This window comes from Labrus mixtus, chromosome 7, assembly GCF_963584025.1.
Source record: "Labrus mixtus chromosome 7, fLabMix1.1, whole genome shotgun sequence".
Taxonomy (NCBI): Eukaryota; Metazoa; Chordata; class Actinopteri; order Labriformes; family Labridae; genus Labrus; species Labrus mixtus.
The window spans coordinates 20,599,400-20,614,913 of NC_083618.1; the positions used below are offsets into that span (position 1 = coordinate 20,599,400).

General features: G+C 42.1%; 1 protein-coding gene across 2 annotated transcripts in view; it reads right to left on the bottom strand.

The window, feature by feature from the left end:
• The window catches only part of igsf21a (immunoglobin superfamily, member 21a), a 247,871-nt gene that overhangs the window by 160,018 nt on the left and 72,339 nt on the right, over window positions 1-15,514 (bottom strand). For both annotated transcript variants that reach the window (XM_061041183.1, XM_061041182.1), the window contains exon 2: window positions 6,827-6,939. In XM_061041183.1, coding sequence (XP_060897166.1) covers window positions 6,827-6,939 — 113 coding nt within the window. The remainder of the gene's footprint in view (window positions 1-6,826; window positions 6,940-15,514) is intronic.

Below are 15,514 nucleotides of genomic sequence, written 5' to 3' on the forward strand. Positions count from 1 at the left end.
ATGGAGAGAGGTTAGAACGCAGAAAGGTTTCAAGACCGGTACAGAGCTGGCCAAACACTGAAGCTTCTGTGTCCACAACATGGTCATCCGCATGCACATCGACTCTAGGGAAGAGGGGGCGGGGGGAGACAGCTCTCTCCAATGGTTAGAAGTTGGACAGCAGTACCCATTTTAAACACTAGGTGTCGTATTGCTCCTTTAAATGTGTGCTTTGGTTTCTGTAAGGGTTTCTGTAAGGGGTGTGGTGTCTATTCCGGTGTCACAGGGGTATTTTAGCTTCATATGGGTACAACTGAGGGAGATTAAGACGCGTTGTTCTTGTTAAGATACAGTCAATGCTCTCAGCAGACGGGTTTCTGCTCCACTCTACCTGTCCAATTAAAGCCAAAACTATCCACACTGCAGAAAAAGCTCTACTTGGCAATTAAAAAATATCAAAGACAGAATCAAGTTAAGAATTTAGATTCATATGGTGACAGAATGTCGGAGTTATTCAATTAGAACGCAGCTCTAAACACTGAAATTACTGGAATGACCTCCAACAATTCAGTTAAAGTTTCCGTCGATGTGACATTTTTCAAAGCTTGTTCTGAGAGTTCAATGAAAAATCCCGGAATGAAAAGCACTCCAACCTTCAGTCTCCATTTATTTAATTAGAGGGGGAAAAACAAGACAAAAACACAACTGATGAAAGAAGAAGTGGGTTCAAAATGCAGACGTCGGTATTTTATTTTATTAATCACTCAAATTTGCTAAATGTATTTTCTTGACTTGAAACTAGTGGGACACAATTAATGTTTGTCTTTGCTAGTCCTGTTGTTTTGTAAAGCTTTGTACTGCACATGGAGGGAAAGAGGGCTGTTCAATTCAGCTGAGAGCAGGATTATAAATACAGGTGAGTTTGAGTCATAATAATGAAATGAATGGAGATGGACACAGCTGAATGATGAGAGGAGAATCAGAAAAGCAGCTCAGCTAGTAGACCGGTCGGTGGTAAATTATGGTCTCAGGGAAAGACACTCGAGAGAAAGAGCGAGCGAGAGGATCTCAGAAGAGTTATGTCGGGGCCGAATGGAGGGATTCTGAAATGTGCAAAGGGAGGGAGGAAGAGGGAGGAGGAGGGGGGGGAGAACAGCAGAGTAGAGACAGGTGATCCAGTTATCAAAATGAAACATGGCGCAGAGCGGCACTCAACAGACACCACTTGCTCCACCACCATCAGCTACCGGCATCTGGGAACCCACTCAGAAGGGTCCCATATGTACATGTTAATATGAATGACATGTATTAAAACGAGCACAGCATGAGATGATCATATGTCCGTGTGTTTCTTCTCCCACACATGCAGCACACTACCACAGACCGATGATCTGACATTACAACATGGTGTGACGGTTTGGGTCCGTTCCTCTCGGTTTATGGCATCTTGGAGAGCCTCTGAAACAACAAGTTGGCTAAAAGTGCACAACTCCAAATGTCAGGGGTATTCCAATGCTCATTGTTTATTACAAACGTCATATCAACCTCACAAAGCCCTGTTGTACAGATACCTTTTCATCATACATGAATAAAATAGTGTCCACACGACTACTCAAAGCGGCAGAGGCTGCTGTGTAGAGTGACCATCAGAAGTAACTAATCCCATTCATACACATTCATATGCCGCCGACGAAGCTGCAGGAGCAACTTGGGGTTAAGTGTCCTGCCCAAGGACACATCGGACATGGTGCTGCAGGAGCTGGGGATTGAACCGACTCTACCAACTGAGACACAGGCAACAAGTGCTGCTCAAACTATACGTCAAGGATAAAAACGAGAAGCCAACTAATGATGTCAATCCCTTAGTAACATAGCAACACAGTATGTCTTAAAGGTACATTCAAAAATTTCAACTGTTACAATGGTGTAAGGAATAATATACAATGAGCAGGTTTTCCACGAAGATGAACAACTTCACATCATTAACTCATGACACGATTGTGTTAAATACTGTGTGTCTGCTTGTGAGAACCCTTTTAAACTCCAGTTCACTAAAGCTGTGTGTTCACTATCAGGGTTGTTCAATGGATGACAAATGTGCATTAGATTAAAAGTCGTAGGAAAATCTCAATGAAAAGGATGGTGTGGTTTAATATGAATAATTAAATCACCCCCTGCACACATACACTCTGCAGAAATGGGATTAAATGAGATGCCAACAGTTTAAATAAAACAGAAACCACATTGTTATTCAGATCCAACCTTTAATTTGATCTTTCCAGTTTGAGATATAATGTTTGGGAGAGTTTGAAACAGTGCGACTTGAAACGGCTCTTTAGAATAATCAGATTTATTAAGTACATCCTGAGATATGCTGATTCTGACTGCGGTCTGGATGTGTTATGCATTAAAATAATCCTCAAACAGAATACGTCAGGATGAGGAACCATAAATGAGCTGGTGCTGAAATATTCAGTTCTTCAGCCCTGCGTCCGATTGGCTGAGCTTTGATTAGATGCGGAGATTCCCCAGGTGAGAATCAACTCCACTTCAATGTGAGCGGGAGGTAAGAGGAGAAGTCAACAGTATTTAGTCAGATAAAAAGGCAGAGATTAAAGAAACGTTGGCAGCAGTGTGTGGGTAATTGATTTATAATGTATCAACGGTTGTGCCGCGCAGCGTCCACAGGAGACACGGTGCCGATTTCCGCCGTCCCTCCTGAGGACACTTAATGTGGGCAGCTGTATTCTCACAGTGCTTCTTCAAACCAAAGCTATCAATAGACAGCACAGAAATCTGACAGAATATAAGCAAAACAGCGCTCGACAATGCTCGCCTGATTAAATGAAATTTGTCACAGCAATGAAAGTGATCTATGATACTAAGGTGAACGTGTAAAGTGCCATAAATCTCTTTTTGTCCCACCTTGAAAGGTCAGCATTTGCTAAGATGAGTCCAGAGACACTGTTTTATTTCACAATAATAAAAGTGTGAAAGCAGACGCAGCTTTAAAGACAGAGTTCCTGTCCAAGCAATGAAAACGCCGCTCGCTCATTAATGAGCAGCGTTGAGGGTTACACCAAGGTGAATGTCACCGTATCGCTGCACCAGTAGTCACAATTATCACGTACTGTTTATAAGGAATTACCAGATGAGATCAAGGATTCACCCGTTAGGACCGCGTGCTGGGACAAAGCTGTTCAGCAGTTTACCTTGTCCAGTTGTGTTGTCAATGACCCAAGATTAATGATGGGTGTTAAAATGGTACAATGGCCAATTTACACTCTATTTGCCAGTTTATTATCCCTTCTTTGAAGCTCATTATTTCCGCTTTTGTTGACAGAGGCCTCCTGCTTTGGCCATGGTGAGGTGCAACCAGTTGCTAAAGTCCACAACTGTCCCCATTAACAGAATAATAATGTCACTGAGGGTCAGCCACACTGATTGGGTACTGAGTGATGTAGCCTTTCACTTTCATACATTTGAGAGACACACAGGAGAGAGAAACACGGAGGCTAGAATTTTATGCAACGCAGGCAATCAGGCTTTCTATTCGTCCAGCATGCGTCTAGCTCATAGACTGTATAAAACATGGACGTAGTATCAGTGACATCACCCTACTGGTTTCTGAAGGGGCGTTATGAAGCTGAATGATGGCGCTCACCAAATTGGAAATGCTTCCTTAACCGGACTCTTGATCAATCCAGAAACAGGAAAAAGAGGAGGAGCTGAGGCGGGCATTAGGCCTCATGACAAGCCGCTTCAACCCGCCCACCTGTCAATCAAATCAACCATAAACCTCTATTATTATGCAAATGTTTACAATAACTATTAGCCTCTGTATAGTCAAGATGGATGATGGATGGAATGGAAATTCAACCCAGTACGGTGTACTCATGAAATAATTAGCTATTCTGACCAAAACATTAATATGGGTGTTAATGGGGACAGCTTCAAGTCAGTGCACTGTCTTCAATGTTTGGACTCCAGAGTTTAAGCCTTGTTGAGCTATAGGAATACTACTTAATTTCCCACAATGCATCCCGATACTTCCTTCTGCCTCAGTGCAACATCAAGGCTCCATCAAAGCTTTCTCCAGGACTAAAAATGACACGCTTAATACTAACATACACGGCTGCTGTCTGCCAGCCTCGGTACCTCTCATATGTAAATTGTATTTCATGTGTGGAGTTTCCATATTGCACGTGTCTATGATGTCTAGTCATGACGGGCCTCCATGCAGCTTCAAACCCCAAAGACAGAAACAACATTTTTGAAGCAGATTTAATAATCTTGCCAAAAAAAAAAAAAAAAGGCTATAATGCTTACTTTTTGCATTTGTTCATTTGTTTTACGCCTTAACCATGTGCTATGTTGTTAAATGTTGATGTAATGGTGTTATATTTGATCTGTAGTCTGCATAGAGTGTTTTATTCTGAATATTGACCTGGATTCCTGCCACTCCTATGTATATCTTCCTGCGTGGCTCATCTGCTCGGAGCAGCTTGACGCAGCCAAACAGCGGCTCAAAAATAGACTACACGCATATTTTTAGCGCAGCATTGCAGAGAGACGCTTCTGTAACGTGCTGTGTCGCATCTGGTGGGATCACATGCTCGAACTAGAGTGTCTGCCATCACAGCTCCAGCTATCTCATCACAGTGGGAACACAATAAAAAGCTGCATACAGTGGAATTTCGGGCTCTTGCCTCTTTCATGCATCATACATGAAGCGAGAGCTGCGCATCCCAGGAAATGTGTGCTGATCACTTGTTGCTTTGGAAACACTTTTAAGGTTGTATCACAAGTGTTATGACAGACGAGCGCAGAGCATGCATGCATTTCCTGGTGAACCCCCAAAAGGCTTGTTTGATTTCACATTTCAGGCTCTACAATTTGTCTGCAACACATTGTGCAAACACAATCGCCACCAGGCAACTTCAGCGACAACTTGGTGAAGAGACAGACCGTTTTTACAGAGCCAATATGCCCATCTCTCAAGAAAATTAAAACACTTTTTGCTGAAAAAAAAAAAAAAAAAAAGGTCAAACGAGGTGACACAGAGGCAGCTGCAAAAGCTTCCCAATTCAAGAGCTCATCAGTGTCTCTGTATGTGAAACAACAGCATCATCTGTGAAGTGTAAGATATTTTTTAACCGATTTCTTCTTCGATACAAAATGTTAAAAACATGCCAGTTTTGTGGAAAATTAAACTCCATCTTGGACAAACAATGCTCTTCTTTTTCTCTCCTTCAACAGCAATCTAATTATTGGCAGCACATAGAAAGTGGAGTACACCAACTGGGATTTTAATAACTGTTGAGACGCCAGCTGTGAACTATTAAGACACGATGGTGATGACCAGCGGATTGAGAAATCAAAATCCCAAGCAACAGCCAGCGATGCCTCCCATACAGCTGCTCCAAATAATGATCGCTTGTTTCCTTACAATTGCCGTCTGACGGAACACCTTCTCACAATACGAGAATCCAAGACACAACATATTGGCATTCAACTCCTCACAAGCTAAATCACCAGACATAAAAGAAATGGATGCCTAACAAAGCTGGTGCCTGACATGTCGAAGGATGAGGGAGCTTTTGTTACTGGTGCCTGTTGCATATGTGAGATGTCCACATTGGGGGTGTGTACTTTTTATTGACCAATGAAATACTTTTTTGTATAAAAAGTCTATGAGAACATGATAACACAGTAAAGCTTCAATTAACAGCCCGGGCTTTGATTAACTTCAGTGTATGATGTGACGCTGCCTTTATTTGGGACGAGCGTCAATAAGAGACAGGCCTTTAATTATTTTCAAACAAAACTCAATCACAGCAAAGATGTGAAAGACTATAAAATGGTAAAGTCACACCAGAAAGAATAATAAACTGTGTACAAAATAAGGATATCAATAAACACGTTAAATTTAAAATCACTTGATCTTGCTTTGTAAAAGATTTGTGCCAACCTGCTGCACTGAGAGAGAGAGAGAGAAAGAGAGAGACCTCTGATGATGATGTCACCACTAACAAATTGTGTGCTGGCTTATGGAGCTCTTTAAACATATTAGAATGTTGCATTTTTCATTGCGTTTCAATACTGTATAAGAAGTGGGCCGTTTGGTGGCGCAGTGGTTAGAACGCGTGCCCCATGTATGGAGGCTGTAGCCCTCCAAGCAGGCAACCCGGGTTCGAATCCGACCTGTGGCTCCTTTCCTGCATGTCATTCCCTCTCTCTCTTTCTCCCTGATTTCCAACTCTATCCACTGTGCTATCCCTCCAATGTAGGCACAAAATAGCAAGAAATAAATCTAATAAGATATGGAAAACATGTATTTTTTCTTCATGATTTCAACTTTTACTTCAATCTCTTAAGCCAGCTCAAGCAGCAGAGTCGTCCCTGTCCCTCCTGTCCCTCCATGCAGTGTACCATTCTTTAGGTCTTTACCCATTTCATCCTGCAGGAGACTCTGAAAGAGGCCGCGCTCACATTCTGTGGATCCACAGGCGCGTATGAATCTTCAGCTGGTCAGACGCTGAGCTGAACGTTTTGTTTGTTTTGTGAAAGTAATGACGTCATTAGTGGTTTCCACTTTCATACTGTACGATCTCTCTCCCCGTGGGGCACACACACACATGCTACGAGCTAGCTAGCAGTTACTGTTAGTCACTGTATTGTGTTCAAAGATTGTCACAATCAGCATTCTGGGCCACAGGAAACTCCAACAATATAGACAACAAATATCGCTGTAGCTTCCTGTTTCCCATGCAGCATCATCTAGCACTCTGCCAGATGTTTCATCACAAGCGTAATGGCGTTGACAGCATGAAGAGGTTTTACTCACCCTGTACCAAACAATCTCTCGAAGCCTCCCGTCAGTTTTGAAGTTACACTTGAGAGTTACAGTCTCACCCACGACAACCGGAGGCAGGGGCTCTATGGTTACTGTCAAATATCCTGAAACAAAACAGAAAGGAAATTAATTTTATTACATCTTACACCGGAAAAAACAAACAAAAAAAAACACTTTGCCTTAACTGGATAGATTTTTTTATTTTTTTTGTCTTGCTGCCCATAAATGTTAGACAACAGTAATAAAGCAGTCATGAATTTAGAGTATCCGAAACCTTTTAAAAAGCTTAAGGTTGCCTGAGTCAACACTCACTTTTGGGAAATTGCTGTGATTCATTCTCATGCAATTACACAACAAGCTCACCTCCCACGGGGGGGGTTAGGTGTCTCACTAAACACAACTTGAGTCGCTCAAGCATTCATTTCTCTGCGACCTTGTGGTGTTTCTTCATCTGGATCGGAGATGAAAACAAACAAGCGAGACTGAGTACTAACATGCCCTAACTTCACTATAAGCCTTTTTCTTTTCATATAAAATATAGCCGTTAATCCAAACAATAACTCTGTCTGCCTCTCACATTAAATTACCACAATGCAGAAGTTATCCATGAGTTTTTTCCCACCTGCCAAATCCATTTAAGCTTATTGAACGAAGTAGGTTCTTTGGCCCTGAATAAACATGCTCAGTCATTAAAAACCTGCGACAGAAGCGATGACATTTGACCTGCACCACACTTCTAACAATGGTTGTGAATAATTGATCACCAGTAAAAAAATAAAGAACAAACAAGCGGTGTCAAAAATAAAACAAAAAGAGAGTTGTGTGTAAATTATTAATTTTTCAAGGATACTACTGGGTTGTTGTTAACAAGAACAGCTAATAATCAGAGTGGACTATGAGAGAGAAGAGATGGCTAATTGTTACCGTGCAGTTTGTAGCCTTGAGCTTCCCCCAAACAATCAACAGTTCTGCAGAAACGATTGACTTGAAGCTCCTGTTTGAAGTTTTGAGTAGTAATTGACAAAAGTGAAATTAATAGGGATGCATGTTAATGAGCTACCAAAGCAAACCAGACCATCAGCATACAAATGGACTATTTCTAAATAGTTTTATTTTTCAAGCCTGAAGCCACTGCTTCAGGAGTCAGACAAAGTGGTGAGTTACCTTTTATTTTTATACTTCTCCTGGCAAAGATTCATAACAAGTGTCACTTTTGACCTTAAAAATAAATAAAATGGAGAGATTTTTTTGTTCTCTAACTGCCAGATGGAGGCCATTGGGCTGAAATGCGGCTGCATTTTTAACACTCTTTTTCCTATCCTTTCCACCTGAACCTCTCCAACACAAGTGTGCCCGTAACCGCTTCAGAGACCACTCAACTACCAAACAGAGGTAAGCCGGTCAACTGTTATTTTTTCTGTTATTTGTCCCCACTACAGCGCACCTTGTATTACTCAACTCTACCCGACACACAGTGATCACGCCAGCTTCTATTCATAGGTTTTTTTTGTTGTTGTTAAAAAAAATATCACTTTTATATGTACAGGTTATGACAAACGGGATAATCACTTGTGTTGAAAAATGAAGCCAATGCAGGAGTGCAAAAACCTGCAGTTCCTGTAGTGTCCACATGGGGCTGGATGGACACGTTCATGTTAAAAAGCCAGTTTTTACAGCAGAAATGATCATGTTTACAGCCTGGTTCAAAACACAAATTTGGTCTGAATAGTTAATTTATTTATTGGCACACGCAGTAGGGGAGGTATGTTATTTTAACTCAACAGCTTTGATGAAATCAAGGCAGAGAGTTTTTTAAATAATCTGACTGATGTATGGGGTGTTGTAGCTGTTTGTGAGGAGGCTTAAGGTATGCCACAGATCCATCCCTCTTAGTGCTTTCACACTTACAATAAACTCTTGATATTTGCAAGAGGAGCTGAGTGTGTGAATGCAAACAGCGGAATTTTTTCACTTTCATCAGGAGTTTCTTCTGCCAGCCCACAACCGCACACAAACCTAGACTGTATGCACGCAAACACTACGATTTCTGTGCAATTACTGAAACTATTGCATTATGTTTATTGTTCCGTTATCGTTGTATAGTGGACTATGGAAGAACAAGTGTGAACGACCAGACCAGGGGGATTTCAGTGGCAGAAATGTTCAGTAGTCCATACAGGCTTTTGACTGATACTAGGTTGACAGTAAGTTTGAGACTCATCACCAAAATGGCGACATCCACGAATGGGTTTCAAAAGTCAGCTGGAGAAACTAATGGGTGACATCACTGAGGTGACGTCCATGTTTTATACAGTCTATGGATAAAAGGTACTGCTTTGTCTACTTGTGGTGTCACAATTGACACAATGCAAAAGTTCCTGAGAGGAGCTTTACGTTCTAAGGCTTCTGTAAACAAAAGACACACACTGATTAAAGCAAGACACATTTATAAATGATGCAGAGGCCAATCAAAAAAACTCAAAAGTGAAGGAAATATGGGAAAGAACTGTCAAATGCAAGGGCCGACTTTGCAGAGATAAAGTTAGACACAGATTTTAAAGAGAAGTTCGGCTTTTCAAAGAACAAAACTAGAGTGTCTGATGGAGTCATGACCTTGCTGCATTATACCTCATCTTCGTCCTCTTGCACAGCCGTCTAGACAATAATGCATGCACACACCTGCAGGTAGACTTCCATTAAGGTGAAACGCACAACAGTGCAGCACATCAGCATAGAAATGAGATCAAATCTCTCAAAATGAAAATAGGTGGATACAAAGGCAATTACCAGGTGATAATGACCTGGGAGTAAAAAAAAAAAGAAAGAAAAATACATCCAAAAACTGGAGGGAAGGAAATTAAATGAAGACTGTGAGGTAAAGGCATTACAGAGTCTGGGGGAGCTCAGTGTGGTTTCCAAAAATACATCTGTTAAATCTATGTTAAAATGAACCTAGTTTACATATGAGTGGAAAGAACATCTTATGTGCTGCAGCGCAGGCCATTCTGCGTGGGCCGACTTCCACCGACAGACAGCAGCACCTCTGCCCGCCATAATGGCAGTTTCAACACATTCGGTATTTAATGAGGGGATTGTATCTTGTAAAACAGATGGATATGACAGTAACAATATAAAACGGAGTAAAATGGGACCTCGTGACCAATAATTATGTTGGTAAAAGGACATAAAACGCTGTGAGGGCGTGAGGCTCTTGCAGAACTCTGCAGGTGATTACAGCAAAGAAAGAAAGTGTAGAGATAAAGAGAGATGTGACCTCAGTCTGACACCATGTAATGAAGATCTCATTCCGGGTTAATGGTAAATATCTGAGAGGCCTCTGTGTGGGCTTTATTCACAGTGTTTCTTTTTTTAGATAATAAAAAGTGAGTTTGAAGACCTTTACAGTTAAGTTTTCATAGCGACGGAAAAACAAAACATTCTGAGGAAATGCACTCGCAGCGTGCACATGCACTGTTATGCAATCTATTGAAGTTTCTGAAATCCAAAACAGTGACACTCAAAGTGCCTCTTCAACCCGCCTGCTGAGTCTGCTTGTGTTGACTCCACCAAAGTTTTTAACCATCAATGCAACTTAACAAATGTGTTTCTTCTTATTGATTGTAGCAGTGTGGGCCGGCAGTGTCGAAGGACTATAACAAGAGGAGCGTGGGTTAGGAATACAGAGATTTGTTTTTTTTCTCTTTTTGTTTTCTACACAAAGCCGCACAGAATGTCTTCATGCAGCACGTACGGCAATTCATCTTGGATCATTTTCTGAGTAGCTAACACTTTTGTGCAGAGCAACGTGCAAACAACATGTTGCTTTGTCTTTCGTTCGATGCCTGTTTTGACGTTATGTTGATAAAGTGATGGAAAACACGATTGTGAGTCTGTATATTGTGTTTTATTTTGAAATTGACCGGATGCTCTGCGCGTTTCCTTGTCTGACTTCCTGTCCGGGTTGTTCTATTCTCTTCAACTTGACGTGTGCCTGCAGCGTCCTCCATCGAAAAATAGACTCGCAGCGTTTTTGGCAACGAACGGCGGCGTAGTGTGTGGCACTGAGGGACTGCGGCGCCATGGAGTATATGGAAATTGGGGTTGAGAACAAAGTGGGATACAATCAGGACAATTCACCTTGAGCTACTGGGAGGGGCTGGTGAAGTTTAGTCCCTGCGATCGGTGCACGACCGAAGACTGCATGTGATTGGTTTGATCTCTGTGAACTTTATGAAACTGCTGCGTTACGTTTTCTGTTCACCAGTATGTCCCACTAACGTACTGCTTTGTCTACAGGGGGCGCCACAACGCAAAAGACCCACAGGGGAGAAGTTCTAAGGCTTTTGTTAATTAAAGACTTAGTAATTAGTAAGCTAACATTTTTAATCGAATTTTATATTTGTATTTCAGTCAAACATCTCACAGTGAAATATTTACTGCAACAAAACATCATTTGTGTTTGACATTCAGGCTCTGACCTCATCACTCGTCACAGTTTTATTTTACATGTTTAAATTTGCGCAGTGATGGGATGATTTCTTAACCCCCCCCCCCCCCCCCCCTCCCCCCCTCCCCCCTCCCCCAGTAGGAGCCTACAGGTGGTGGTGGTGTCGGTGCTGAGCAAGAGAGCAGTACTGCTGTAGGTCAGAGCTGGCAGTGAAGGAGCAGAGGGAGAGACCTGAAGTCTTGCAGCTGAAATAGACCGCTAATTGGAAGGAGGTGTCGTCAGGCGATTGTGGATAATGACGCATGTCAGGTGTGAAGCTGGTGCAGCTTGAGTTGTCTGTCTGAACTAGCTCGCAGGCGTCGCCTCATTTACTTTAATTTGTTAAATTGAAAAATGTAAGAATATGACGATTCTTTGATTTGTTTTTTTGTTCACGGCGTTAGCGATAGTTCAATCTGTAGGGACTTGTGTTGGGAACTGGAGGGTCCCCGTTCAGTATGGACCATGTGTGGAATCGGTCTGGTTTCTGGAAGGATGCCAGCTCACTGCCGATGTGCCCTTGAGGAAGAACCCCTAACTGCTGGGCTGCTCGTGTGTGCAGCTGTGAGATTCTCTTGCAAAATTGCACAGGTGAACACTCACTCGCACACTGCGAGACGTTGCACTGCAGGAATTCAGCGTTTCTCACCTTCAAAACACATCGAGCGTCTTGGCTGCGTTGGCAGACTCAGATCGGCTCGTCTCTCGTGTCAGTGCACCTTGATATGCTTATTAAAGAATCTTAATTTAATCAGCAGGCTGAAGAGATCTTCTCTCTAGAGTCAAATTGAATGGATAAACATTTTCCGGAGACTGCATGTCATTAAGACAGAGCTGCTGCTCTTAGAGAAAATCCTCACCACTTACTTTGAAGCCACCAGAGGACCAGGCTGGCCTTGTAATGTCTCTGTGTGAGTTTGGCAGGGAGGTGGTGGAAATGCAGATTACAGGGGAGAAAAAGTCGACTGAGTCGTCTGTGGAATAATGTTACTCTCTCGCTCTCTCTCTCACTCTCTCTCTCACTGGGGGATACATGTGTGCTTTGCTTTTAGGAGAAGGACATATTCAGGTAGGAAATGTTCCTTCCCAATGCAAGGCGTGCTATCCAAAATGCTTCCACTGTAAAAATGTGACACTTGGAAATAATTCAGCATAATAAAAAGAGTAATGAGGACACATCATTCAGACAATATATAAATACTGTACAAGGAGCTGGGTGGTCTTGCAGGGATTAATTGTGAACAATTCATTGCTTATGTGGCACAGAGGAAAATAAAGCATAGCCGATGACAGAAAAATGCTCCGGAGCGTGCAGGGAGGATGAGGAATTTTTAAAAGAGCAAATTACATGGGTTACGCACTCATGCCAAGGGAAGTTCACATTTCAAATAATCCCCGACGAGAAACTGGAGCAGTTGCAGGCTGCACATACTAAAGCATGAGGGCATAATTCCCACGCAATTCAATATCCACGGACTGCTATCCAAATGACTTCATAAATTAGACACGTTTTATTTGCCAATTCTCCGTTCAAAGTGTTCCAAACACAGGAAATATCTCCTTTTATTCTCGATAGGCCTTGTGATAACACAGCTAATACGGGCTGGTATTGAGACTGTAAAACCTCCAGTGTTAATTCAACTCTGAACAGAAAAAATCAACAACGTGCGAGCGCTCATGGACGCCCATCGCCCATCAGAGATAATTCAACACTTGTGGTCGTTTAGACAGCTGCCCTCCCCGTGCAACGAAGTCCAATCGGCTCTGAGCGGACACACAAGTCTCCAATCAGCCCGTGTCAACTCCAAACTCAAATCAACATTTACTCCTCTGTGCAGACTCTTTCAAACAATGCGGCGGCTTATTAGTTTCTTCAACCAACAGAGATGCTCCCTTAATTAAATATGGAAACATCTGGCCCAATTCCTCTGCCATTTATCACAGTTTGTCACATTCCTATGAGTTCAGAAAATTAATTAAAAGCAAAAACAGTTTATTTTTAAGACCTTTAATTTGCAAGTTCTACTCAAACAAACAAAACCATTTACCCAATAAGTCAAACAAGGAGGTCTAAATTAATTTAATTACCGGCTTTGTCAATGTTTGATTGTGATTAGCCATCATCAGGGTTTCATGCCTGTAATTGCTGCTATGCATTACCATGTTTTTACTGACATCTGCTACTGATGCAGGTCTGATCATGGACTCCACAAGTCCAGCCGGCTCTCTACATTTTACAAGTTGCTTGCCCAACACAGCTGGCTTCCAACCCAGGTCCAAACTGAGCTACTGCTGCCCTGCAGACAGACACAGTGAACACTAAATGAACTGTGGTTTTTATTATGTCATTTTCATTAAGGCTGATTTTACAGTTACAGGGAAAAACCTCAACTTAGTAATGCATTTCTTCATGCAGTGTGATTCACCATCAATGCACTACGAACTACAACAGCCCTGTGTCCACCTTGTGTCTTTGTTCAGTTGTTTTCAATGAGGAGAACAGCAGGCAGCCGCTCGGAGAGAATCTTAGCGCCCAGCATCCTTTTTCCAAGCGCCCTGCCTTTATTGTGTTTTCCTCTGAGCACTTTGAGTTGAAAGGCGCTGTTGATGTGACCAGCGCTCTTTTCTAAATGTATGATATTCCCGGTATCATGTCTTGTACCCACATCCTCTTTGCTACGTGTCTGATCCCCCCACTCTCACCTCCCAGCATTTCCTGTCTCTCTTCAGCTGCGCTATCTAATAAAAAAAAATCTTTAAAAAAACAATAGATTTTGTCAAATGATGTACTTCTTTGGTAAGCACTACTCAGCAGTGAAGCTTTTAAAGGCTCAAATATACTTGTTTTTGAACCTAGCATATGCGTCTACATCCTGCTGCGTCGTGAGCGTAAATGTTCACATACTTGCCGTGCTACTGGATGACTCCTCTAGAGGGAGCACCACATAAATCAGACGGTGTAAAAAAAAAAACAAGTGGAGATGATCTGTTGCCAGCTATTTTGGCACGCATGTTTGTTGCTATGCAACGGCAATGATACATCATGAGGGTAGTTGCATACTTGCTCTATTAACTTTTTTGACATTGTTGTAGCGGCTCTCTGGTGTCTCTGGTGTTGTCATTTCCTGTCTCATAACCATTCAACTCTACACTACCCCTAGTGGTTACATGCACATTGCATCCTGTGGACGCATATAGCCTTAATTCCTGAGGACATGCACAACCAATGCTCCAAATCACCGCAGCATACGCAAGGCTGATGTCATGTGTTAGCTTAAGTGTAGTTAAAAGCAGGTATACTCAGGGCTTTAGGTACAGCTAGTGGGTCGTTATAGTGGAAATAAACGTATTTAGCCCTGCATTACCCACTCCCTGATTGTTTTTACCTTCGTTTCTGTTAAGACTTCATAAAAGCTGAAAACAATGCTTTTATATTATACATCTGTGTTTGTGTGGATTATTTCAATGTGGTGGTGCAATTCCCCTTTGGATTAATTAGAAGAGTGGTCAATAAATTATACGGCAGTGTTTTGTTATTTTAACAACTTTATGTAAATCAGAGTACGAGTCCTTTAAGTTGTTTGAATTCAAGATGTGGGTTGTGTTTGAATATATTACACTTTGAGCCTTTCCAAGAAAATATGACCGAAGTGTCAGGCTGGATATCTCGAGTAAGCTCTAACAAGTTACGTCTGGCAATGCCAACACCTGCGCTTCAGCTGAGCTTAAGATCAACAGACACAGAGACCTGCATTCTGTTTTCATGCTAGCGCTGCACAGTATCGATCCTTTTCTGTGTCACAAGCTCTGCCTCCGAATGAAGCCCTGAGTTTATTTATACAGTCCTCACAGCCACCTACCCATGAGCTTTTTTTCTGCATGAGTCAGACTCGCTGCCAGGCCGACTTTACCTCGAAATCACACACTCCCAAACACAGCTGTGATCTCACATCTCGAGTACAACTTACAGAGCTCGTGTCGCAAACAGCTCCAATTACCGAGGGGAGAGATTAAAAAAACATGGATGACAATTTTTAATTGTTGTTGATCAAACAGCAAACGCTCAGCACCATCAAAGAAAATGAGTTTCGTCAAAGGGATGTTATTTATGAGAATGTGAGGGTAAGACAGCAGAAAATCTATCAAATGAATCCTCTCGTCTTGAAACTATATATCCACTTGGCCGTGAAGCC